At 34.0% G+C, this 26,529-nt stretch overlaps 2 protein-coding genes across 8 annotated transcripts in view; one reads left to right on the forward strand and one right to left on the reverse strand.

Annotated features, from left to right (window-relative positions):
* Nucleotides 1-18,402, reverse strand: part of LOC144436351 (ELAV-like protein 2) — a 123,899-nt gene extending 105,497 nt beyond the window's left edge. For 5 of the 6 annotated variants that reach the window (XR_013480952.1, XM_078125130.1, XM_078125129.1 and 2 more), the window contains exons 1-2: nucleotides 18,027-18,402; nucleotides 13,911-14,138 (exon numbers count right to left, since the gene is read on the reverse strand). Coding sequence is in view for 5 of the 6 variants with exons in the window: in XM_078125130.1 (XP_077981256.1) it covers nucleotides 13,911-14,124 (214 nt within the window). In the remaining variant the exon portion in view is untranslated. The remainder of the gene's footprint in view (nucleotides 1-13,910; nucleotides 14,139-18,026) is intronic. The other variant, XM_078125127.1, reaches the window with a different exon arrangement.
* A 742-nt stretch (nucleotides 18,403-19,144) lies between these two features.
* Nucleotides 19,145-26,529, forward strand: part of LOC144436108 (cytosolic carboxypeptidase 6-like) — a 41,541-nt gene continuing 34,156 nt past the window's right edge. For both annotated transcript variants that reach the window (XM_078124798.1, XM_078124799.1), the window contains exons 1-4: nucleotides 19,145-19,211; nucleotides 20,342-20,464; nucleotides 23,244-23,368; nucleotides 24,993-25,087. In XM_078124798.1, the coding sequence (XP_077980924.1) occupies nucleotides 19,187-19,211; nucleotides 20,342-20,464; nucleotides 23,244-23,368; nucleotides 24,993-25,087 (368 nt within the window). In that variant the 5' untranslated portion in view covers nucleotides 19,145-19,186. The remainder of the gene's footprint in view (nucleotides 19,212-20,341; nucleotides 20,465-23,243; nucleotides 23,369-24,992; nucleotides 25,088-26,529) is intronic.

Consider the following 26,529-nt stretch of genomic DNA (forward strand, 5'->3'; position numbering starts at 1 on the left):
TATGGAAAAGACATTATACTAAACTTTTATGGTATGCACAAGGTTCTCGACCACTGACGGTCACCATAAAATCCTAACATGCAGAAACCGTTGTCCTGATAACATTGCATTCAACAATGAAATTCAAAGAATGCTTAGTCAACCGGTATTTACTTTAGCAAATCTCTGTAATTATAATGAAAATGTACAATTTTACAGTGATAGAATCTTGTACTCTACCCTAAACTGCATGGTACAGAATTCTCATTCATTTTTTGGAGTTGGTCAGTCTGGCATGGTTATGTTAATCCTCTTTCTATTTTATAAATAAACTGCAACAGGATTAAAATTAAAATGATTGGGGATGGGAGTGGGTCAGTCATATAATACTCATACAGAGTACATTGATACCATATATGTTTTGGTGTCACAAATAACCTTGTTTGAAATATACCAGCTTGCTTATATATTTGTGTTATGTTAAATTTTTTTCAGGGGGTGTGAATGAAGAAGAATGGTGCATGTATTAGAAATACTGTGATATTATAATACATTGTTACCATACATATATTTGTGGTGTCACAATGACTCTCAAATAACCTTACATATACCAACTTGGTTATATTTATGCCATGTTAAAAATAAAATGACAATTTTTTTTTTTACAGGGGGTGCGGGTTGTTAAGAATTAAAGGCCCCATAATACTATAATACATTGTTACCATATATATTTTGTGGTGTCGTAATATCTCACAAATAACCTTATTTGAAATACACCAGCTTAGTTATATATTTGTGCCATGTTAAATTTTTTTGTTACAGGGGGGTGCGGGTTGTTGAGAAGAGAGGCTCCATAATACTATAACACATTGTTACCATATCTATTTTGTGGTGTCGCAATAACCATATATATTTTGTGGTGTGGCAATAACTCATAAATAACCTTATTTGAAAATAAACCAGCTTCATTACATGTTTGTCCAATTATGAAATTATCAACTTGAATTACCAATCCCACCATTACAATAATTTAGCTATTGTTCTGGACACTATTACCAATCAACTGTTATTTTGCAACTCTTCCAGGACAGCAAATTTTATAATTTCCCCCACCAATTTTGTCTTTCGATTATATATTATTTTCACACAAATTTGACGAAACCTATGATGTAGCAGAATCTGGAGTGTTAAAGTCTAAGAAAATTAGGTCCTGTTAATAAACTGATTTCAAATCTGGAAATAGAAACCCATCATTCGCTGTGCACGATCTAATTTACCTCTTGAACCACTCCGTCTCGGATTTGAAAACTGTGTCTTTAATGGGCTCCTATTTACAAAGACTGGATTATGGGATTTTATAACAAACATTAGATCAGCTAATAGGTTGTCATGACGATACAATTCAGAATTCATCAGTGAAAACCCATCAAAGGCTTTCATTGAGTCAATCTACATACTGTAACTTATCTGTAGCTTGTAATGGTATCTATCCAAACAAGATTACCCTGGAAACCAACAAACACCAACATTTCATGTGGTTTTTTTTAATACAGAATTAAAAATGTTGCTTATGTTATACCTTTAGGAATTCACGCTTTGTGTTTCTAACTACAGCTTTAAAACATCATTCTGATTTTTTTTGCATGGAAATGAATGGTGGGTGTTCCTTCGTAGATCACTTTGGAGAAATAAATTACATTAAAACGCTTTAATTGCTGCATTTCCGGATAGGTTTTCACAAATACTGCCTGTATGCCATAAAATCTGGTGAAGACAACAACCTTAACCATAATTTTATCACAATCATATAGTCAGCCATTTTGGACACAATAAACTGAGCCATAGCAATAAACTTGTCACTAAAAATGTCACTGGGAAGACTTGTACACAAATCATGCCTTTGCTTTGCTTCTGAATTTTGAAGAGAACTACACAAATCATTACATTTGAATATTGATTCGATGAATTATTTACATACAAGGATTTCTGAGATAAAGCTACTGATATTTGGCATACCCAATCATAATAAGGGTGCATAGCAACAAGCCATCTGTCATGATCACTTTAAAGCTCTGGTCGGAGATCAGACCAAATTAAACAGGCTGGCCTTATCAGGACAGTCCACAATCTCACCTGTCAAGACCTAGTTAAACACAGTGCCCATTGAGAAAGCTCTCATCAAAGCAATAATTGTGTCATGATAAGCGTGACCTTAAGCCACTTCACAATTCATGGGCCATACACCATTCTTGTTTCTTAGCACTTTATACTACACCAAGTATTTGTCAATACTACCATCATACTTTATGGTCATGAAGACCTATTATACAGCTTGTTCCGGTCACAAACTACCACACATACACAGCCTGGACTACAGTTTCTCTCAGATTACAACCAGCTTTCTACTCTGTTGTTTTCACCATTAATTGGGGAATAAATCAAGAGCTTACAGGACTAATTTTCAGCTGGATACGGAGTCCCATTCTCAAGATAAAGCAAGCATTAAGAACAAAGCTGTGGCACGTGCCAACTGCATAACAATATTTACTTTCCAGTGAGAGGGAAAGAAAAGGACATTATCTCTACTTCAGTGACCACTTTCAATAGGGTGCTATAATCGCACACAAACATTCTGAGAATGCAGTTGTGACCAACTTCATGCTGTGTGCCGTTGTAAAGCGAACCTTTCAACCAATACCAATGTGCTTAGAATCCACGGAATTTCACACTCCAAAAGTCCAGATTACAACAGCTATATTGAATGTGGTGAAAATCTAACAACGTTGTTAACGGTTTTATATTATGTGTTTAAAGCCAACACAATCAAGTAGTGAATTATCTACCCTTTGTTTACTTATTTTCAGTCAAACCTTACTACTGGTCTTACATATATGCATGTTGCCTAGGGAGCCTCAGAGGCTTGCCTAATTGACAAATGGCACCACAATTGTCTGCTATGACATGTGAAATTTATCATTAAAAGTGACAGCTCAATTTGAGTGTCCTTAACCAATCAGAAATCTACAGCCTAAATGGGTTAATACTCATTAAGTAAGCATACCTTTTGTTTTATTCTATATTTAGAAATGTAAACCCTCTTTCCTTTGTCCAATAACATTTTAGTGTAAACAATAAAATGCTCAAATTTTTTTTCAACAAAGCTTTTTGACAAGGCTATATTTATTTAGTACATGAAACTCTTAAATTTAGGCAATTCTAGTAGTTTGAAGGCAGCGGCAAAAATAACCCTGGGATATTTGTGATAGTGGCATGAATGACAGACATTTGGAAATCTCTTGGCAGATGTTCACGAATTCTTGCATCCATTGAAAGGAACATATGGAAGCCATGAATAGAGACTATTTAAATTCCACTGGACAGTCTTGCTAGTAGAAGTTGACAGGAATTCACGTTCGTTTGTTCGTACATTTTGGATGAAGTGCCGAGAGAGATCTAAATATGGCATGTAATTTTTTGTAACAGGTCTAGCAAATGATGAGAAACAAGGGGACAAAACTCAATAACCATACATCAGCTGTGAGTAATGATACCAAATGGGTGAAACCTGCAGGCTGTGTGAAAATTAATCACCCCACACTCTGCCAATAAAATATCTAGAGTTGTTCAAGCTACGCGATGTACGTAGTGTAGTGGTAAGCCAGTAGCTGCTACGGTTCAAAGTTTACAACGACTTACTGGTAATAATGTTGACGTTACAGTCAATGATAACAATATTTATGCCTTTCTGGTATTACAAGGTACAAGATGTATACCAACATAGACAAATGAACGCTACTGAATTACCACTAGGTCAAGTGACATGAAAAGTATGGCAAATTTTGAGTTCTACAGATCATGGCTTCTCAAAAGAATAAAAAATATATCAGATATTGAACATTTTTGGAGACGTTTCCAAATTTTTGTATGCTCATTCTCACCCATTATATTTCTCTACTTGTAACTATTCAAAAGACAGTTTGTGAAAAATTAAAATGTCTATTTGGTGCAAATTATGAAGTTACTTTATTACAAATTCTACCCCACAAAAACAAGCCACAGTTCATTCACAATTACTAGTGCACACTATTAAAAATACAAATAATTGTACATTATTGTTTGAAGAGAAAATGGCGGAAGAGGCAGCAACCACTTAAAATTACTACATACAACATGGACAACTCGTAAACACAGGTTTAGTTGTAAAATTTAGAGGCATATAAACGGTATTCAGTGGGTGTAAGCCATGTTGCAACCTGTTTTTGTTAAGATAATATTTTTATGACCTAATATGTAGTCACAAAAGGCTTTTAGGTTCAATACTCAAGACATTAAAATCCATCCTGACATGGCTAGATATTGTAGGCACAATTCAAACTGCAATTATTCAATTACGCTATTGTTCTACTATTGATCTACAGAAAGCAAGTTGATACCACTCCAACTGGGTATGTTTTTATGGCCCAGTTTCCAGCCTTGATTCCAACTTGTAAATGATCATTTGAAACCAATGCATGCTGAGAGAGCATTCCATATAATCTTACAAAAGAAGCAAAAATGAGGACATTCGGATCATTATCAAAATTTCAAGGAACAAAATCCACGATGAATCTTAACCAAATAAAGACTATTTCATACCTAGTGTACATTTTGCCTTTATTTTCTAGTGCAATAATGGACTCCCACCCAGCTGAATAGGGCTTGTGAATTGGTATTGTAAATAGCACGTTCACTGGCAGACAAAGGCAATCAAACGTAATGAATAAATGTACCTCAAATGTACAACAGAAAGGTTTTTGCAGAATTATACAATAGAACATTTAAATTATTTAAACATGTTCATCTATAGAAATGACAGATGAATTTCAGTTTCATCATTGTGTGATCTAAACGACTGAAAATTCATATCCTGAAATTGTCTTGAAAGTTGCCAATATATTATGCAATTTCCTTTGTGATCAAATGTTTCCAATCTTCATTTTCTCGCCAGTAATGTCAGAAATATTAATGTTGATAATATGCAATGACGTCATGCTGGACTACTTGATAGCCAAGCCACTGTGATTTTTTTCTTTGCAAGGGCATGGTTTTGACAACAGGATAAAAATTGTGTATGTTTAATTCTTAATTCTTAATCTTAAGGTTGAATTTACGCAAGTTTGTGTAACATCTTCATTTTCTTTCAAATTTGTTGTGCAAATGAATGTCACGCAAGCGTTTTTTTCCCTTGGCAACTGGAGCGTTTTTCAACAAAGAATGGCTTGAAATCAATAAGATGTACCACTGTGGGGCTTTGTTAAGTACTGCAAATAATGCTCCTATTTTTTAATTAACAAAAATTTCCTTTACTTATTCATGACTGAAAATGACATTCAACTGTCAAGCATGCCGGGCAGATGAACATGTGAAAAGATGTATTGCCTATTTTGCAATTACAACAAAAATGTCATCCACAATACATTCCCCATGTCCCACTGCCAGCTTCCTGTCACACGTTGGCTTGGCGTTGATTTATTAGACACTGAAATTAGCTTCAGCTTGTGAATATTGATCTGGCATAAAATGTGCCTAACAGTCCTTTCATCTCATGGTTTCACTTTTTTTTTGTCTTCCAAGCCAGTGCCATATTTGCACAGCTGGCTGGCATATCTGTCTACTCAGATGTAGTGGAAAGGATGGTATGTTCTGATACATTTCTTTGGGGATAACTCCTGTGTGCTCATAATGGGTTTTTAATATATGCAAGGAGAAGATGGGAATACAAGCTTTTCTACTAATGTGGGCATTATGCATGTATTATTTACAGTTTTCAGATCTGTGCAACATATTAACATTTGAAATACATCACAACAATGCTTAATTTCAGGAAGTAGAATGCACCTTGTGAAATGAAAAGATATCAGTGTAGTATGACAGAAATCTTATTACTCAAATTTATAATGTAATTAATGACTAGTGCACGGATCTTATTTCACTATGGCTGCATTTCAAAATTCACCCACTGAAGTCATAACTGGGATCAAGGACTGCACACTTACAGAAACAATTCACTCTTTCTATTCCAACAATAAATGCAAGAAAATTGTTTTGAGAAATTTAATCTAATAATGTAGTAAACACATTCACCATCTAATGTGGTGCTTTTCTCCAAAATTTGCTAGGATTTTTAATTTTTTTGATGTTTATTGGATGTGGGGTATATAACCAAGGTGTAAAATCATACAGATTACTGAAAAATTACCAATGTTTTTTTTGTCTTCCTTAATTGAAATTGTAAAACAAAGACTGGGTGACAAATCTCATTTTTTTTTTTATCTTTCAAAAATTTACCACTTTTCTTCCTTATTTACAAAAGGAAAAATCTATGTAAAACACAAATATTGACCAGATTTGTTTTCATCTGTGTCCTAACTATACAGACCAGTGGTTCAATTAGTAACCTTTTTTTTCCATCTTTTTCAAAAATGTATCACTCTTCTTTATTCATGTGGTAGGAAGGTAAAAGTTATTGAAAACAAGGTCAACATATTTTTTCACCTTTGTTCTAAATATACATCATAACACCAGTGTGCATTTCACTGCATTAAAAGGAAAATGGCCATCAAAAGGACTACCCAGCTAATGGTGAAAACATTGCTGGTATTTGCATTCTGAACACACTTCTATGCATTAATCAAGATAAAGGCAGGTGTTCACACAGACATCTTAAAGCTTTATGGGTTATGACTTCCATACTTAAAGAGTATAATTAGAAATTGCCAGAATCAGCCAGAAAATACAGTTTACTGAATGTAAAAATTGGTCATGAATATTTGCCCACTTTTTCTTGTTCACTTTCAAGTTAATTTCCACTGTCATAAACAGCCACTGAAGAGGTTTCTGAATGTTTAATCAGTTATAGCAGAAGGCAAAAGTAATTTTATATTCTAAATTATTCTATTTACACCTAATTTCTGAGCCTTTGTGTGGGCAATAATTTACATTTAGCATTTGAATCCAGTTAGTGGTTATTAACATGACAAAGGGAAGAGGTGATGAGTAATCAATCTGGCTGATATTGGACATCTGCCATCACCAGCAATACAGCCAGAAATTGACCATAAAAATGACAAGGCTTGGTCCACGACCCAAATGAGTAGTCTTTTCACACAATATAAAGGGGCATGAAAACAACCCACTGTTGAGGTCATTGTGTTCAACACAGTGAATTGTACAATAGCTGCAAATGAGATCACAATTTGACTTCACAAATACCACCCTTGGGGTAGGGGAGGGGATTCTCCACAGGTAATACTATTAAGTACATTTGTGTCCAACTTGACTTGATGTTCACAATTTTAGTGACAAAAAAAAATGGTACACAAAATTGTTGACTGTTTTGAAAACTGTTTTTTACAAACAATAGTTATTATCAAACAATTACATTGGGTATGTTTGGAATACTGGGATTCAATAAAAGAAGAAAAAAAAGACAGTTGTGAAAAATTTGAAGTCTGACAGCAGCATACTACATACACAATATTAGAGAATGACCTTGACATTTTCGGTAAAAGTGGCCATATGGATGAAGGTTTATTTAGGATTTCTAATTGATAAAACAATGTGAAACAACATACACAAAATCCTTGTTTGTAAGTCGATAAATTGCAAAACATTAAAAAATTGTGTAAAAAGTTTGTCATTGTCCATACAATAACAAACTTTTTACACTTTTTGCATCTTATTGAGTTACAAACAAGGACTTTGTATGTGTTTTTCCATGAACAAAGTAATGTTGTTTTTATTAAAATTCCCAAATAAATACCCACTTCTTATCAATATGGCCACTTTAAAGTTCGATTCATAATTTTGAAAAAAATTCGAAGGCTCTATCCTACATGCCCCAGTTGTGTCAGAGAACTGTTAAATAATATAATTCATAATCTTGCGCAATAAAAGAGAACAAAAAGTACTCGTACTTGTCATCTATGATTATCACTTCACAACATGCATTACGTTTCAGATTACAACAGAATTGAAATACCATAAAGACTAGCATCAAATCGCATAATGATTAAACCAAACAAAAAACAACCCCAGTTTGAAGACGAGATGAGTGGAGAGGAGGAGACAGAAGTGATCATATGGGTTGGCATGCAGTAGATTAACGAAATCCATGGACAGCAATTCAAGTACTGAGCCTGTTGAACTTGTAATCCCTGAATTGGGGGAAAGAAATTTGATCATCTGAAATCTTAGCAAGTGGTTTGGATATATAGACAGATTCCATTTTCACAGTCTTATGGACAGCTTAGCACTTCTCTCGCTGAAAATTGGATGCAAAGTAGTCTTCGCTGATAAAAGCATCTCAAACAAACAGCTTAGATGGAAAATGAAGATTGACATACGTCACATGAGTGTCTTTATTTCCATTTTTAGTGGCAAGCTAAGACCCCATTCAGTTGGAAGAATGACAAAATATACCAAATACTGTATAGAGGTCTGAGCTGTAAAGCAGGCGAATTCAAACCTTTCAATAATTAGGTGCACGAGCTGATGCTACTTTTATCAGTTTCAGGGAAAATGAAACAAGTATATTGAGATGTAAGCATCCCATGACTGGAAAGTATATGCCAAATGAGGAATCCTGAGACCAATAATGTAATTTTTTTCTTCTTAAAGCCGATTTACTATTTTGTTCCAATTAAAGGAATACTTGCACATGTACATAGTTTAATAGTAATATTTAAACATGTGCCAAATAGCCATGCCTTCATGTTAATACCATTTTTTCCTAAGATATGGGATTGCTCTAATTAAAGAACTTCCACATATATTTCAAACACATACCAAACTGTCACGTTTCCATTTTTTATATCAAAATTATCCCAAACATATGCCTGCTACCAAAAAGGAACCCCAAAAATTGAACTTCACAAGCTGATTTTCAACACAGTATGTCATGTTATTCATAGCTTTCCATGCTTGCTACTTTCATTCTAACATTAAATAAATTACAGTCGCTGTACAAATACTTCAATGAATGAAAAATAGACACAGCCCTCTTAATATGCATTACAGCTATCAGATATAATACTTTCACTATTTATCATCTGTGTTACAATTTTAGTACCATGCTAGTTCGCAGATCAAATTTTTATTTTATGAAGTACATCATTGTGAAACTAAGATGAACCATATTTTACAACAATCGTGTTCAAAAAGACATCCATCGAATTATGAAAAAGTGAATGCTCAATTATAACAAATTAAATTCTTGTTCATATATTAGGTTAAATTAAAGGTGCTATTAGAAAAATGGATATAAAAACAGGCAAGCTGTAATGCACGAATTTGGGTTAAAAAACAGCAGATATATATCAACTCCAAGCGAAGTGTCCTTTCAATTGATAATCCCAACAGATGTCACAATGTTTTGAAAGTGCAATACTATACACTATATAACACTTAAATTTAATTGTATATCATTTAATATCATACTGATGGTTATATACATCCAGATCGAACACTTTAACAAATCACAGCAGTTTTGGTTTACACATTTTGCACAATTTTCAGCATTTCAATACACACTAATCCCCCCTTCTGTTGAACAAGTTAACAACACAAAGGTCACTCGGCATATTATGATTTCATCTCTCTTTAGCTGTGTATAACCGTCTGACTGTAATATATATACACTGCTTCTAACAACTGGAGCATGTTTTGCTTGTATTAGTAATAAGATCATTATTCAGTCTGAAATTAATTTCCTTCAGGTTTCAGTACTGAAGATGCTTTGTAACTATATCTGAACACATTAAAATTCCCAGTGTGTAAGCAATAGTACCAACTATGGCAATTTTCCCTGTACATACTTTACAATTATATTGGCTAGAACACAATGCTCCAACAGGGGAAGCGACCATTTCAACCTCTGCAAGTTTGTACCCATCTAATGTGTAACTCAATACGTTTGTATTTATTTTGTTTAAAAATCATAAACTAGGTTAGCCTAACAGAGACAAAAAACCCCAACGCCTTGACACATTTATAGCCACATTACTTACAAGCCATAAAAATGTTTCATTTCTTTATTATGCAGAGCTGTGATATGGTACATTTTTTAATAATGGTAACACAAAAGGCATACATGATAATTTTTAGGCGACAAAACCCAAAAGTCATGAAAATTGCATGATCTTAAAAGTGGTGACACCAAGATGTTTATGGCCAACATGTTCATATTGTTGTATTATAAATGTCAAAACGGTGGTTTTTGTCATCTCTAAAATCTTATTTTGAAAATTTGGTATTTTGAGTACCTTGTGTGATTAGAGGACATATTGAAAAAATTTCTGTTACACAAGTGTTACAACAGCTTCGCAGGGAGGGGAATAGTTCATCAAAATTACAAGTTTATTTCATTCACATTCAATAGAGTGCACATGTTTCATATTTTAGGCTGTCTATTTTGAAGAGCAGCTTTCCATTCACTCCATTGAAAATATCAATCATACATGACGCCAGCTCTTTGTTGTGAATATCGTCCAATTTCATCACATTTAGTGGCAAATTTGTTTTATTTTCATTCAGACTATTTCCAGGTCGTACCACAAGCATATCAAAATGATCGCAGATCACATCCATTGTATTACAATTTCTATGCCTTATCTCCGAGAGGGGAATTACTATATCATAAATGTTTTTTTTTCTCCTGCTATTCTAGGAAAGTTGTCCCATAGCCTGCAGCTTTATAGCAATTTTACCATCACAAGCACCCACAAGGACACATCTGTATATAAATTTCTTTCAGCATTTTTCACTTCACACTAGGTTTTAACTTCAGTGACATTCATCTATTCCTGATGTACACACAGCCGCCAGACAATTTTCAATCTTGTTTGTAGGTGCTAAATTCTGGAATAATATTCCAACATCTCTGAAACATCTTGCATCAAGGCTTGTATTTTAAAAAAAATTAAGAGAATACCTTATCAATGGTATGTGATTACCACACATTTTACTAGACTCTCATATGTATTATTATTTATGAAATGAAATGAAAATAAATGTTCCTCTTTGTATAGTTCATTTTGCCCCTCAAGTCAATTTTTTGTAATATGTGGTGGGGAACCAAGCTCGACTAGCGAAAAGCTATTTTTTGGACTCTAAAAATTGCCAATTCTGTTTTGCTTATAATTATAGTATACTATAATTGTACTACTACTGATATGTGAATTTTGACTTTGAAAATGGCAATAAATAAATGAATGAATGAATAATCAAAATATCCATTAAAACTACAAAGCACACAGAGAATGTCTCCGATACAAAGTGCTGGCAAATTCACAACAAATCTAACAATTTGGCAAAATTCTTGTAAAAATCCATGTAATAGATGCTACTGGAACAACCTTGTTTAAATCTGTACTAAAATTTGATAGTTGGGCTGGAAGTCATGGCACTGTAAAGTACATATAACACTTTATGACCATGTAAATGTCCGAGTTCCAGTTTGTAGGCACAAAATATGACCGAGGCCCTAAACATTGATTGAATAGTTTACTGTAAACTATCTGTACCAACAACTGTTCCTATATATCCGCTGAATTCCAATACATATCTAAACAAACAGATGCAACCTCGTGTCAAGGGATACTGTCTTCATTTTTATATAAAAATAAGTTTGGGTCAACAAAGGTAAGGAAGCTTCATTTAGTTTTAACATTGCCTTGACATTCATATTTTTACACTGCCCTCTGAAAATATTTGACACAATATTTTAAATACGTGGTATATTTGATTAACTCTTCTGATGTGATTAGCTATCTGAAGCTCTACGACTTTTTTCCCCTAAATTTTGACAACTGTAGCTATGAAGCTGTTGTGAAGACAAGTGTTCCGAAGTGGAGAGGAATTTACGAGTTGCAAGGACTTTTGCACACCGTCTAATGAAAGTGTTACAACTGGGAAAGAGTAAAATGTTGTCCACTTGATTTTAACCACAGATTTTAAAACGCTAGAGTTTTAATTCCAAACTCTTGGGGGTTTCAATGACTTTTGCCCATACATTGTCTCTATGATATTACAAAGTGTTGCTACCTTGGGAATGACTAAAATGCAGTCCACATGATGGAGCTACACTCAATTCAGAAAATAAACATGTTATGATCAAGTGTAGATCAAGGACACAGACGTGAACAATATGTGTATTAGATAATCCAGAAAAACTGCTGGAAAGCTCTCAACCACAAAACCGGGTCAAACTCGTTGATCCAAAGACGGGTGGTCATGAAAAAAACCACTGGATACGGTTCTTTGGCTTGAATGAGGCGTTGAAACATCACTCACGATCCGATACTTGTACTGGATTTTCTAGATATACGACCCCTGATAATCTATCTTATTCATACATGTTTAAGGGGATAAGTGTTCAATGACACCATTACACTGGTCAAAAACGAGATCTCTCAAGGACTATTTTGACACACAACTATAAACCACAAACATACATTGCTTTAAGTTTAACCAGGATGCTTCATAAACAACTTGCGTACAATCTTTACAAAAAAAATTGGATAACTATTCTGGGCAAACTCAAACATGCATTGCTAAGTTTAACCAGGATGCCTCATGAACAATTTATTTCACAAATTTTAAGAAAATTTTGACAATTCTGATATTCAGACAAATGTATTTCAAAGGAAAGATATATATATATATATATATATATATATATATATATATACATGTATATGTTAAAGTTTCAGTTTGACAAATTATAGTGGCGAAGCTGAAGTTGCGAGGACCCCCCCCCCCCCCCCTAAAAATATATATATAGATTGATACTCTGTAAACGTACACCACTTTATTCAACAAACACAACACAGACCTGACAAATAAAATCTTTCACATTATCATGCATAATGAATCCGTCTTTGGCTGCATGTCGAAAGCTGCCAGCGATCAATCTCATTTTTTATTCCCCCAATGTTTTTATCAGTCACGACAGTGTGCCACAAATATTTTATTTAGTCACTGCGAGTAGAACCCAGGTGACAGACTTACTCCTGTGCTATTATCTCCAGTCATGCTTTATAAAGCTTTCGTAGTCATCTAGAATATTAAGTAGCTAATAACTCTTCAAATGAACTTCATCAAGTAAACCGTTATACTGGGTGAATTTCAAGTAGAACTTGCATAATCACATCAAAATTCCCTAACACTGCGCATCACTTGTATTCGGGAGAATTCAGGTTTATTAATTAGAATATTCAGTCTTACTCATTGTTTGTTTTCTAGTTTGAAATATCAGTTTCCAGATCGTACTGTTTAAAAGCACCCTAAAATTTTACATCAATTTTTAAAATAAAAATAAAACTGAAGTTTTACTTGGTAAGATTGCATAAACAAACTTGGTTGTTCATTCAACTGCCTCATTGCAATAGAAAACAAACCTTTTCAAAGCAAGAGAAAGCAACCGGATGTGGTCAGTTTAGTTTACATAATGGCAAACAGTTCCAAACATGAAAGCTGAAGCTGACCTTTGCCATCCCCCTATAAGATGTAAAATTGGAACTACCCCACCATTTTGAAAAGTCATCTACTTTGAAACTGTCCAGCTATATTTCATGTTTACCTGATATCATAACAGATATCATTTTCAAAATGATTTTCTTAGTCATAATTTTTTAAAAAGTGATGAACACTCAATATTCTGATGATTCATTCAAAGTACACATTCAGGTCACATTGCACTCTTTGCTTTTATTAAGGTACAAGCAATACACAATACGTTGATCATATTCAGGGAAGCAAATTCCATTACTGGCGATAAAAACAAGGTATTGGGGAGATTGGTAAATAGATTGCTGACAGTCTGGGAGATCCTTCATTACAAACCAGCTACCTCAGGACAAAATCTTGGGAACAAATTAAAGAACATGCCTTACCTGTAATTTTGTCACGGATAAGTTTACATGATTCAATCTCTCCGATACTGCTAAATAAAGATTTGATTTCTTCCTGTGTCATTGTTTGGGGTAGATAGTTGATAATCAGATTGGTTTTTGTGTCTTCCATACTTTGTACAAGACCACCGTTGTTACGCATAATGCCATTCTGTTGTGCTTCTTGAAGTGCATTTTGAGTTACTTGTGTGTCCATCTTCTTTCAAAGTTCTGTGAAAATGACAATCACAAAAGGAAAAACCAAAAAACAGGGAAACCAAATAAAATCAAAATGAAAAATGAAAGTAATTTAACCAAAAACAAATAGGTATAAACAAATTGAAATAGAAATGAAATATAAAGAAATATAATACATAAATGAAAAGGAGAGAAAAGAGAAAGATAACATTAGTCTACAATACACATGATCATGTCAAACTTCTAAAAAAATATTTGAATCATAAAAAGTATACTCGTAATTTGAAGGAATTCTGCCCTTGATCAACTGTACCAAAATCGGATATTTAGTACTTTACTAGAATTTACTCTGATGTACGCAGAGGAAACTTGAAGAAACTCGTTTCTGAAAAAAAAATCACAAGGAATGTGTAAGAAAATAACAAAATAATAAATGTATTAACAAGTAATAATCTAGAAAAAAGTTCTTGAAATAAAAACAGAATTCAATATGGCTGCCATAAAACTGGCATAAACAAATTACAATTTTGAAAATTAAGTGAAATGTTACATTGGGTAGAAAACACCACTAGTGTATATGTCCTGTAACTAGGGTGATTGTTAAAATTGATGACATGTTTTTAGGAATATAGGCTGTTGAACTGCAGCAAACACAATTTCAAAGCGCGACATGTCAAATTGGCTCGGAAGGCACTCTGGCAGCAAACAAAATACAAAACTGTCCATACTGTCTGTCACATGCATGCACAAACAATCATTTCTAGACTGTCATCTTTCATCCTCAGGACCGCGTTATAAATAGAAAAATTTTTTTTTGAGAATGTGGTGTGGTCTGCTGCTCGGAAATAACATTGAATTTCTTACTATAACTGTCAACTCATTGTTATATTACAAATAGAATCTTATAGAATAGAAAGTTTTGAGGAAGTAACTCTACCCTGAAACAGGAAGATTTCATATTCCTGGTGTTAAAATTTGGATGTTGGTCTGGCAAGGTTACAATACCACAAAGAGAAAGTGACAGCTTCAACAAACTAAAGCATTTGCCCACCCATTTTACTTGTTTATACATCTTTGCATGGGATGATTTATAGAAGACAAACAAAAAAAACTTGCATTGGAAAAGATCCAGTTTACAAAGAAAATGGTCATTTTGAGTTTTGAATTGAATACCCTTCCTTAACCTGTTTTTCAATTGGAAGGCCAAACCTGGTATCTGATCTCAATGACAAAGTGTCTGGGTGAACAAAGAGATAAAGCAGTCTTTTGTCATCCAGGTGAAATGGATTGGCTGGTGAAAACATGACAGTAGTTTACATGAAGAAGAAAAGGAGCAGTTATTCCTGACTAACTACTGCCTGTGAGAACGCTAACTTGAAATGGCAATAAGTCAGGGTACCACTTGGAATTTTGCCCTGACCAATATATTGTGCACAAGAACTTTTGTTGCTCAAAACAAGACTCCTGTAGATTTATTTAATATTGTTGGAACACCCTGGTTACATTCAAAGGGTTACTGCTACGCTACGTATGTAATAACATTCACATTATAAATAAACATATCACATTATTTCCTTCATATCACTTCACTTTAAAATCCAAATTTAGTTTTCCAATTTACCTCAATGATATTTCATATTTTTAGTCTCCATCTAATTCTAATGAGTTCATCAATTGAACACGCACAAAAAAAAATAAAAAAATAAAAAAATATAAAATTCAATTGCTGATTTTGATTTTTTTTGGTGGATGAATTTAAAAAACTTGTCTATCATTTACACATTGCATACTATCTATCCAACATCATTTTAGTTTGACATTTAAAACATTAAATGTCACTTCAATAAACTGTCACAAGTCTTTCTTGTGATTTGGTCATAAAAAAACTACAATAGAAGAAACCAGAGTGAATTTGCAATGTATAAGCCATCATTTAAATTAAACAATAAGCTTGTTGAGGGGCAACAATAAGTATATAGTTGGACATGGACCCCATGGGCAAAAAATAAGGTAAGGTTTTGACTGCCTACCTTGTGTTACAATGTTTCCTAGAGTGTTACTCGGTGACAGACTTGTGGCAAATTCCCAATATGAAGTAGCAATTTATGCAGATAGTCTACACTTTTGTCAATTCAGTGAATTTCAAATAAATTACTGAGGGTCCTTGGGGACTGGGGCTCAGAAGCTACAACTGCAAGTAAATTACACCCTCAATCAAGAAAGTGCTTCCATTTCATTTATAATAATGCAATATTCCAGCTCATGCATACAGAAGAACTATGTCTGACATAAACAAGGCTCCCCAGCCAATGGCTGAATTAATTTATTGCAAATGTCGCCACATTTAGAATTTCTCTACATGCAGAAATTAAATTTAGGTCCTTAAATAACACAAATCTCCATGGAATTGTGGAAGAAATTTAAAACTGGTATTCGCGTCACGTTTAAAGGGTACATGAAGTGAAAGCAAACACTGGCAATTTTCCCTAAACCCCCCTTTGAATAGCAAGCTTCTTTGTCAAAGTAATCATTCACATTAGACCATCCTGACCAAAATACACTTGGTAAAGATTGGCCATGGAATCGGTAGTATAACAAAAATTGGACTAAATATATCCCTACCAAGAGCAAACTATTTTGTTTTTGTGATATGTTCAAAGCGTTGTGAACAACTTGCATCTAAAGATGTATATGACACAACAAGCGCCGCTAGTATAGGACCAAAATGGCGTTGTTGTAGCTCGGGTACAAGAGCCATGATATAAAATTATTAAGTGGATTAAAAACCAACACAAATATTACTAAAATCAATTTTTCTTCGGTAACCAAACATGCAACGAAAATGTATTGACCGACTTTCCAGTACAGAAGTATATTGAGTCTCGGGAAGAATTCGTTTATTTCCGAACAGCAGCCAGGCGGTCGTGTGTCGATCTGCGAGGCCAAATGTTTTGACTGCCAGGTTATGATTGACATCTCAAATCCAGACTTGACATCTTTTTATCTTAAGACAGACGCCGTTGTTTATTCTACTGGTTTGCCACAAGAATGTTGTCCTGCCAGTCGCGAGCGAAAAACAAAGAACCCTGATAAAATGCGACACCTTTTCCGTTCTTTTGTTTGGTATAATTGTTCCACGAACGTCAGGATAAACAATAGATTACAAATCAACTCAATATCAAAACATTTACAACGGTATCGGAACGATATCATAACGGTACTAATTGAGGATATTCAGTGGACCTAAGAAAATCAGTCGCCTTACTCTGCAAACACTCTCCCGCTCTGCAAGTCAAACTGTTAATTTTCCGCAGATGTTGCGGGGCCGCCTTGTGTGAAACAACTAGTGAAAAAGACGTGTGCAGCTGCAGCCAAAACATACAATGTAACAATGCCAACGCATGTAGCAAATGAAACGGTTATGAAGCCCGCTTAAAAAATTAAAAAAAAAGAACGTGAAAATGTGCCCACGGCCTTTCATCAAATTCTTTAGCAAGACATTATATTACGAGCGAGTTTTCACGGAATTTCAACTTTTCATTCTTACAAACTGAAACACCGAGACTCGAGTTACACGAAGACTGCACAAAAGCTCGCACACAGACGTAGACCACGTGTTCGGAAGTGCAGGGCTTCGTTGCCTGTCATGCCAGGAAATCCCGCAAAACATGGCAAGCAGGTAATATAGATAAGCATTTAAGAGTGTCCTGGCAAAACAAGATAAACCAAGTTTCTTTAGGTGACAGGAACTTGCCGTTCAGAATAAAGTTAATGGCCACTTTTATTTCAAACATGCACGGTTCGGGACGTCCTTCATTCACACAAAATGTTTTCAAAGGCACGAGACATGTAAAGTAATAGCGACGAGGTAAGCGAGCCGGAGCCCTCTACTCGTACGCTCACAAAACTATGTGTACTCACCTTTTTAGCTTGATTCTTCAAATTTCAAAGCGACGGCTTTCTTGCAATAAATTTTAAAGATTAAAGTTGACCCAAGGGCAGCAAAAATGGCAGAGGTAGCGGCTATTTCAGGGTTACACTAAAAATTTTGTCAAAACGTGCTCTACAAGATGGCGTAGTGTAGACTAAGAAATGACCGTATATAAACTTTGGCCGATAAAATCCTAATATTTGATAGTAAATACGCCTGGTTCGACGTAGCTATAAAATGCTTACTAGAAATAACTGATAACGGGTTAAAATGAGGATTTTGGTGCCAACAAAAACGGTTGTCAATGTGGTGTTCTAAGGTGACAGAACGTAACAGGACACAATGTGCTGAGCACTGTACAACAAAAATAACTTCCCTCACAATATCGCACACATCTATGTAAGCCGCTTCACGCCGTGGAGACATCCGCTGCGTAAAGTAGTGCGGAATAAATTGATTGATTACATCATCAAAAAAGGAAGCAAATAAGTAAATCGATATTTCAACGACAAGGTTATGTATTTTATGATTTAATTTGAGAAGGGGGTGTTTATTTGGACACAATCTTTTAATTTGATATAGTAACACGGCGGCGGAGAGCCGCTATGACCCTAAAAACCATGACGTAATGCTAATGCGTAATGGCATGGGAAGTCACGGCGGGAAATGCTGAGGTAAAACAGGGTAAAGTTTTCGGTGAACGAAACAAAAAAATGCAACAAAGTAAGGCGCAAATGGTTCTGTGTGTGTTTCAGGGCTGTCTGCATTGCAAGTAAGCTTTGCACTTTCTGACCCAAAATAATGACATTGACGAGTAGCTCAGCTGTGCGGTCTGCGATGCCCCGTTGACGTACGTACATACGACCCATACGAATGAATATGCATTAGAAATTTGAAAGGCATTATTTTCATGTTATTTTTGGCTTTCCTTCAAATAATTCAGCAAAATATATCCCGGCGTTGTAGAAACATAGGTAATGAAAGTAGTCATTCGTATATATTGAAAATAAATTCCATGAAGAAGTACAAAATGTTGATTTGAATTTTCATAGAAGGTATATTAATAAACCCACTAGGCCACCCCTGTCTGGAAAATAGTTGCTGCCAGGTGCAACTACGTACATTACGCAAAGGTCGGTGGGACAACAAAATGGCGGATAAGAAGCTCGACTCGGGTATGTATCGAGTGATAGCTCATTCAATATTGCAGTACTTTAACGACACTGTTTCCCGTTCCTTTGCTTTCCTTTGAGTTCATAGCTTTAAAACAGAAACAAGAGATTGCTGAACGTGTGTTGTTTTTTGAAAGTTTCGCCATTTGACAATACTTCCTAAGACTTTTTATGTCTGGTTTTTATGATGTTGTTAGTAACCTGTTTTTGCGGTTATCGGTTGTCCAACGGTAACTGAAACGTCAGTGTGCGAACATAGTTTGTTTTTATACAGTCAACGAATTGTCAGTGTTACCAGGCTGATGTTATACTAGTTTAGTGATATCTGTTTGTGTAACGTTGTCAGTAAATGTTACAACTATCGGTCCACGTAGTGACCGCTTGTATTTCGCAGATAAATTTGACTCCATGCAAAGTTTTGTTGCTATGGTAATAATTTGTAATGCATTAAAACATGTCTTTCCGCCATATGAGGTCGCTATCATTTCACAGTTAGTCACAAGTAAATGTAGGCATGTATTATGGACATAAATTGTATTTACATCATTTGGACTGTAGGTATTTACATCCATTCGTTCACTCCAACAACAAATATCTTTTTGGAAATGTTGTACAAACCTAAATGCTATTAATATTATCTATAACAGCAGGAACAATCACTGTTACTGTTTGGTAACATGGTAGTATGTTGGATGTTGGTGGCTTTGATGGTAGTAAAAGAAGACAATCATAAAATATACATTTATATAGGCTAAAATGATGGACAATCAAAAGTTTTCTGTTCATATTTGAAACTGTACCCAACCTGCCCTGACTCAAGCATAGTCACATTTTACCCATTCTCGCAAACCAGAGCTGACAGTCCTTCTTTTACACTGGTGCATCTTGGACAGTGCCATAAAAGAGGCTGTGGTTTACAACAATGCATTTTACCCTCTGCCCCCCCCCCCCCCCCATTTTTCACCAGATTTTCCCTTTCCCAATATATATATGAACCAGACTGTCAACATTCCAGAATTGCTGTCCTGGAAGAAGTATGGGTAATACAATATCAGTTTGTGATAATGCATATGATGATAATCTATAATTCTCAGTTGTTTTGTTTGTAATCCACATCTGTTTCCTTGCTGTAGGTAGTGACGATGGAAGTGATGAAGGTGTTGTTGGAAATGTCAACAAATTTGCTGTTGTACCCCCTGGTTATACAGGCAGACCAAAAAAAGGTCACCTTATCTTTGATGCATGCTTTGAATGTGGTAAGTACTGAAGACAGGTCACTGTAATGTTATACTCAATATACACAATAGCAATGTAATAGGCTAGTAGATATTCATATATATCAATCAATCAGGCAATCAAATGTATTGAATACTATAGGACGTAAGCCTTACAAATATACACTACTAAACAGAATTATGTAGATGTGTATTTACTACATATTTACAGCAGACTAAAGTACTGTTTACTGATATGCCAGGGGTTTTTTTGGCCAGAAGAGTTTTGTTTCTGCAATTTACATGAAAACCATTTGACTTGTTAAAATGTTCCTACGGATGACCCTTTAAGTTTTATATACATTTTTTAGCTTTCTCATGGTAACACCTTAAAAAAAAGATGTGTTTGTTGTTTGTATATATGTATACATGTTGATGATGGTTTCAATTCATAATTAGACTTTTAATAGTCTTGATGCCATAGAAATGACAATTGGGCCATTGTGACGCTATAGATCCGTGCCAAGGGGTAATAATTGTAAAGCACTTTGAGCACAAAGTGGGAAAACGCTATAATAAAAACCAAAAATTATTATTATTATTATTATTATTAAAGTCAGAAAAGAAACTATGAACAATTTGATTATATAGGTCCTCAATTTCAACAACAAAAGATAACAATATTTTTCACCAAGATAATTGCTTGTTTTGTTTCAATCCATCCTGTTGTGATTTTTTTCTGATATAGCCATAGAGGGCATACATTTTCAAAACAGTTTCAATCAAAATTCTCCAAATATAGGGTTGTAAGAAACCAAGAAATAAAAAGGGGCCACCCTAATGAGCTATATCATGTTCCTAGTATTTGCCTGTTTACACTCCTTTGAATATTTGTTGACCATGATTGCCATATCTGATACTATGTTGCTCAACTTGGGTGGTAGACCTGTGTCAACCATACCCCCCCCCCCCCAATAATGTGACTGAACATAAAAAGTGATATCAACCAGTAGAAATAAATAACCACAGACAACGATTTTTTTTCTCAATTTGATTTTGATATGATAAGGACTTGATATCTTTATGGTTTTAGGCAGTATTGGTTGTTATATTTGATATGCATGTACAAAGGTATCAGTCAAGTAACCATCTGTCTACTCAGCTCTACTGTATTTGAATTGATTTTAACTGAAGGGGTTTATCTATCATGATTGGAAGCATAAACACCCAGTCTTTGTTTACCATAACTCAGCATTTTTTTTTTACGAACCATGTAGCTAATGAAAAAAAAGGGCCTTAAAACATATCTTTTGATTTATTTTCTACCTCTGGAAGTGTACTCTGATGCATGTTTGAGTGAGTGTTTTGAATGTAACATGCAAAAGCCGTGATAAACTTGGAATGTATTGCAGAAGATTTCTAGGTTGTCAAGTAATGGGTATTGATTGTGAGGGATTTGATGGTGTGTGGTATCAACTTTAGTCTGGATACCAACGTGGTTTCTAACTAAACCACGTCTGGTCAAAGTCCCTCAATCAACACAAAAAACTGTTCATCAAATCAGTGATCCCAATTGCTAAAGTGATGTAAACAGTGTATAGGTAGCATCCTGAGCTGACAAATATACCATATTTGAACATTACATAACTGCCCCAATAAACACTAACTTTGTGAGGGACCATGTTATTGGTTAGAATTTTGTGATTGATTAACAAAGACATGATTTTAATGACATTGTGAGAGACTGTGGATGAATTTTAAAATTGCATCTCATGCGTCTCATGACTTCTAAAGGAATGACTTTGACTATACTGTGAGTAGAAGTGTAAGTGGTAACGGTGCTATATAGGAACAAGACTATATCAACTTATGAGTATACTTGTTTTGAGATACCAAAGTGTGAAATAGTAGTATTTTAAATGACAGGGATGTAGTTAAAATTTCGGAGGAGTGCATTTTTTTATTTTTAAGTAGTCAGGAATATACAAGTTTATTGAGGATTAATGGTAGTAGCTGGTTAATGTTGAAAAATGAAGTAACTTGTGGTTATTTTTCCAACTTTCAACTCTTATCAGGGTTATCTACTGACATACTAACTTGTTATAAAAGTTTTGCGTATGGAGACAGAATCCTGGTTACCCGTACCAATTCTGTTAAAAGTTTTGATATCCTCAAATAAACTAAATGGTATTTGATATTTGAGGAAAAGTGATGGGATACAAAAATGTGTTCATTTACTATATACTTATCAGTCACTTTATCAGTTATTGATATAATCCTGAAAATTAGAATTGTTTATGATACTAAGAAATATTTTAAGCTTTTTAAATTCATTGGTCTGTTTTATGTCGTTGTCAAGTGTACTGCTAAAACAGTGGCAGTCTTTAATTTAGTAATTCTGAAGTAAGTTTTATTGACATGTTCAGTAAGAATTTATTTTCTTCAAAATTATTTTATCTGATATGCCTTGGTTGGTTTTATCCTTAACAGCAGAGATGATGCCAGTGTAGGAGAGTTATTTGGTATGAAAAATGGAATAATATTATATTCTACCCATTCCATATCAAGCCCGCACGCACTGCACCAAATAATCTTGTGATGTAACAGGTATCATACTGCCCTCTGTGATAGCTACAACATCATCAGAAATGACTTAAATTTTTATTAAAAAACATCAAAATTAATATTTATCGAATTACGAAAGTGACAAGAAATTTACATGTTAGAAATACAGCCTCAGACGCTATGAATATATACCAGTAGTCAGGTGGGTGAGTGATATCCTTTAATTATGAAATGTTGCTTTCGTCTTGGTTTCTAGGCAACCTGGGCCGAGTTGACTATATCACAGAATATGAGTATGATTTATTTATACGACCTGATACATGTAATCCCCGATTTAGAGTCTGGTTTAATTTCACCGTGGAAAATGTCAGAGCAGACCAGGTAGAGTAACATCGTTTATTATTCATCAATCTGCTGGCAGATGTCTGCATGCAGTGGGTTGAAAATGATAAATGTTTATGTGTTCAGGCAGTAAATGCTGTACTACGATTTCTCTTATCCAATTAGCTAATTGATGACCTCATACAAGTATTATTAGTTAACTTGTAATCTTTATTTTTGACAGCTATTTGAGCTCACCGATCACTGTTCACCTTGTCAGCAATATGTACTTTTTTTTTTGCACCAAAAGTTCACGGTCAGAAATTTTCATATAACTTTTAATAACTTGTTGAAATTATTTTGGTAAATTTGTGCATTTGAGTAATGGAAACTATATGAAAAAGTGAATGGTTGTAAATGTTAGTGTCTTAATGCCAACTTTATTAGTGCAAGCATTTATTCCAATATCTGATTATAAAATTTAAAAATAATTAAGATGTGGGTCATGAGAATAAGTCTTTGCTATTAATCTGATATCAAAGTGAGCACTTCCAAATAAAACACTTTATAAGACATGTACTTATGATATTAATATATTTATTTTTCAATCAGATTCATAATTTTGATATCTGATACTTTTGGATTTGCGTCATGGTAACTATAGCAACCAATGAACAGAACTCTACTAAACCCCTATCAGCCAAAACAAATGGTTATTGATTTTTTAAAAAGAAATTTCTTTTACAAATTCAATATATATTTAATCTGGTAGTAATTATCTCCGTGACTGAAAAATGAAAAATCAATGCTTTCTCTTAATATTTGTGAATACACAGGTTGTTGTTTGTTAATCTCTATAATGGGTTCATGTGAAACCACTAGTGCTAAAGTTGAAATCATAGTGAAAGTTGTGGTCAGAAAACCGCCTGTTAAAGGGACATTGGTCAGATCTGAACCTTCTTTGGTATTGTTTTGGTTTCACTGCACTAGCTGCAGCTGTAATGTTGTTTTTTTTTTTTAAAACTGTTCTGTTAGATATTAAGGCATAATATCATACATGTACACCCTGAACAGCATTGAGTCACTTGTTGGTAAACATATTTGTGTAGCTGTATACATAATATGTTACAAAAAAATCAAAACAAATTGAATTTTTGGTTCACCTGAAAATCAGTGCATATCCCTATCACAATTTCAACTTGTTACTTTACTACATATGGATTAAATCAACGCTCTAATCAACATCTACAATGTCTAATTATTGGTATTTTAACAATTTTCAGTGAATATACCGTTGGTTTTCTGATCGAAAATAATATTCCATTTACATAACAACTAGTGTAGTCTTAAGAATTACCAGGGTACGCATGTTATCGTACTCACTCAAAAATGTTGAATTATCACAAGTTGTATGTAACATAGCCGTTAGGCAAACTAAATGTAATGATATATTTTTTGGATGTACCTAGATATTACACTTGACATCGTAATCATTGATAACATGCAATAACAGTGCTAACAAGTATGGAGCTTATATGCAGTTGTTTCAAGGCACAACGTGACATTAATATAAAACTAGGCTGGGTTATATACATATTTAATATTTCAATAAAAGTTGTGCACAGTATATCTTGCAGTTTTTATTCTGTTATTGATAATATATTGATATTGTTTTTGTTCACAGAGAATTATTTTCAATATAGTTAACTTCAGCAAAACCAAAAGTTTATACAGAGAAGGCATGTCACCGTTAGTAAAATCATCAACTCGTCCAAGATGGTAAGTAATACCAAGAAATGTTCTTATCTTTGAAATAAATAGTATTTAACGGAATTAAAAGGGACACACAGTTTGTTTACAAATCACTCCGTGTACAGTAAAATTGCAATAATAAAACTTTTTACACATTTTATCTGTAGTTCAAGCATCATCAATTAAAATCTTTGTTTGTTGTCCACATGTGGAGAAAATCCAAGGATGACAATCAAAGTATATAATTGATGGAACCTTATTGAGTTTCACACAGAGACCTGGTCTGTAATGTTTCAGATTGTTTTGTGAAGTCGAAAAAAACAAAATAAAGTTGTTTCATTGATAAAGCATCCACAGTAAATTCCCATTTTTTATCCATATTCATATTACCATTTTACAGTTCTTTATTCTTGTTTTGATATGGCTAGCACTGGCCTGAAGCAAGATTTCTCTTTGGTGTACTATCTTGTGTCAGGAAAACTTATAACTTATTTATACGATATGATGAAATGAATGTCATCGTACTAATCATATAGCAGTTCAGAAAACATTAGAACTCTATCTATGAATGTAAATTAAGTGAAAGCAATAAGATAGTATAATTTAAAGTAATCAGCGAAAAGATAAATTTCTATATAGAATAACTTTATTGATACAGATATTGATAAACAAATCTTTCAACTACTTATCATGTATTTATTGGAATATATTATTGCAATATTAGCTTTCTTGACCAATTAAGGAATATGTTTCTACTGCATTCATAGTTATATCAATTTAATATCACTGATGAAACATTAATAATAATAATGTTGGTTCTTATATAGCGCTTTCCCACACTGTGCTCAAAGCGCTTTACAATTAAGCTACTTTCATCTTTATTGGTTGTTACTGTAACAGTACTTAGGCTGGCCCTATTTTTAAAAATGTTTCTCATTACTTTTCCATGGCAACTATGTGTGTCGGTCGATTTAAAAAAAAATAAAAAAATAAAAAATAAAAATAAAAACCATAAAACCAACAAAGTAAAAAAAAAGTAAAAAATCATCTTCATGTTTCTCTGCTTCACCTTTTCTTCCGTATCTACTTATTATTGGATTCCTGGTAACAAGCTCTTTCCCAGCTTCTCTACACATTTGGCATGTTCTCAGCCCCCCCCTCCATTTGAATAACTTCCGTCATGAAAGACATGCTCTTCGTGAACATGTGACATCCACAGTGCAGACACTTGCTTATTCTTGCCAGAGACGATGCTGTTCCACAAAATATTAAGAATGGGCGGAAACAAAAATATTTTTTTATTTTGATGTCAGAGCTGAAAATTTGGGTTGGTCGGGTAATGAGAAACAGAAAAAAAAATAGGGTCAACCTTACTATAAACCTGGAAATTTTTGCTAAAGACTTATTTTCTCTTATATCGCTGGAAAACTAAAACTTTGACAACTGTACACAATTACTAGATTCAGAAG

The sequence above is a fragment of the Glandiceps talaboti genome, chromosome 6 (assembly GCF_964340395.1).
Source record: "Glandiceps talaboti chromosome 6, keGlaTala1.1, whole genome shotgun sequence".
NCBI classification, from domain to species: Eukaryota; Metazoa; Hemichordata; class Enteropneusta; family Spengelidae; genus Glandiceps; species Glandiceps talaboti.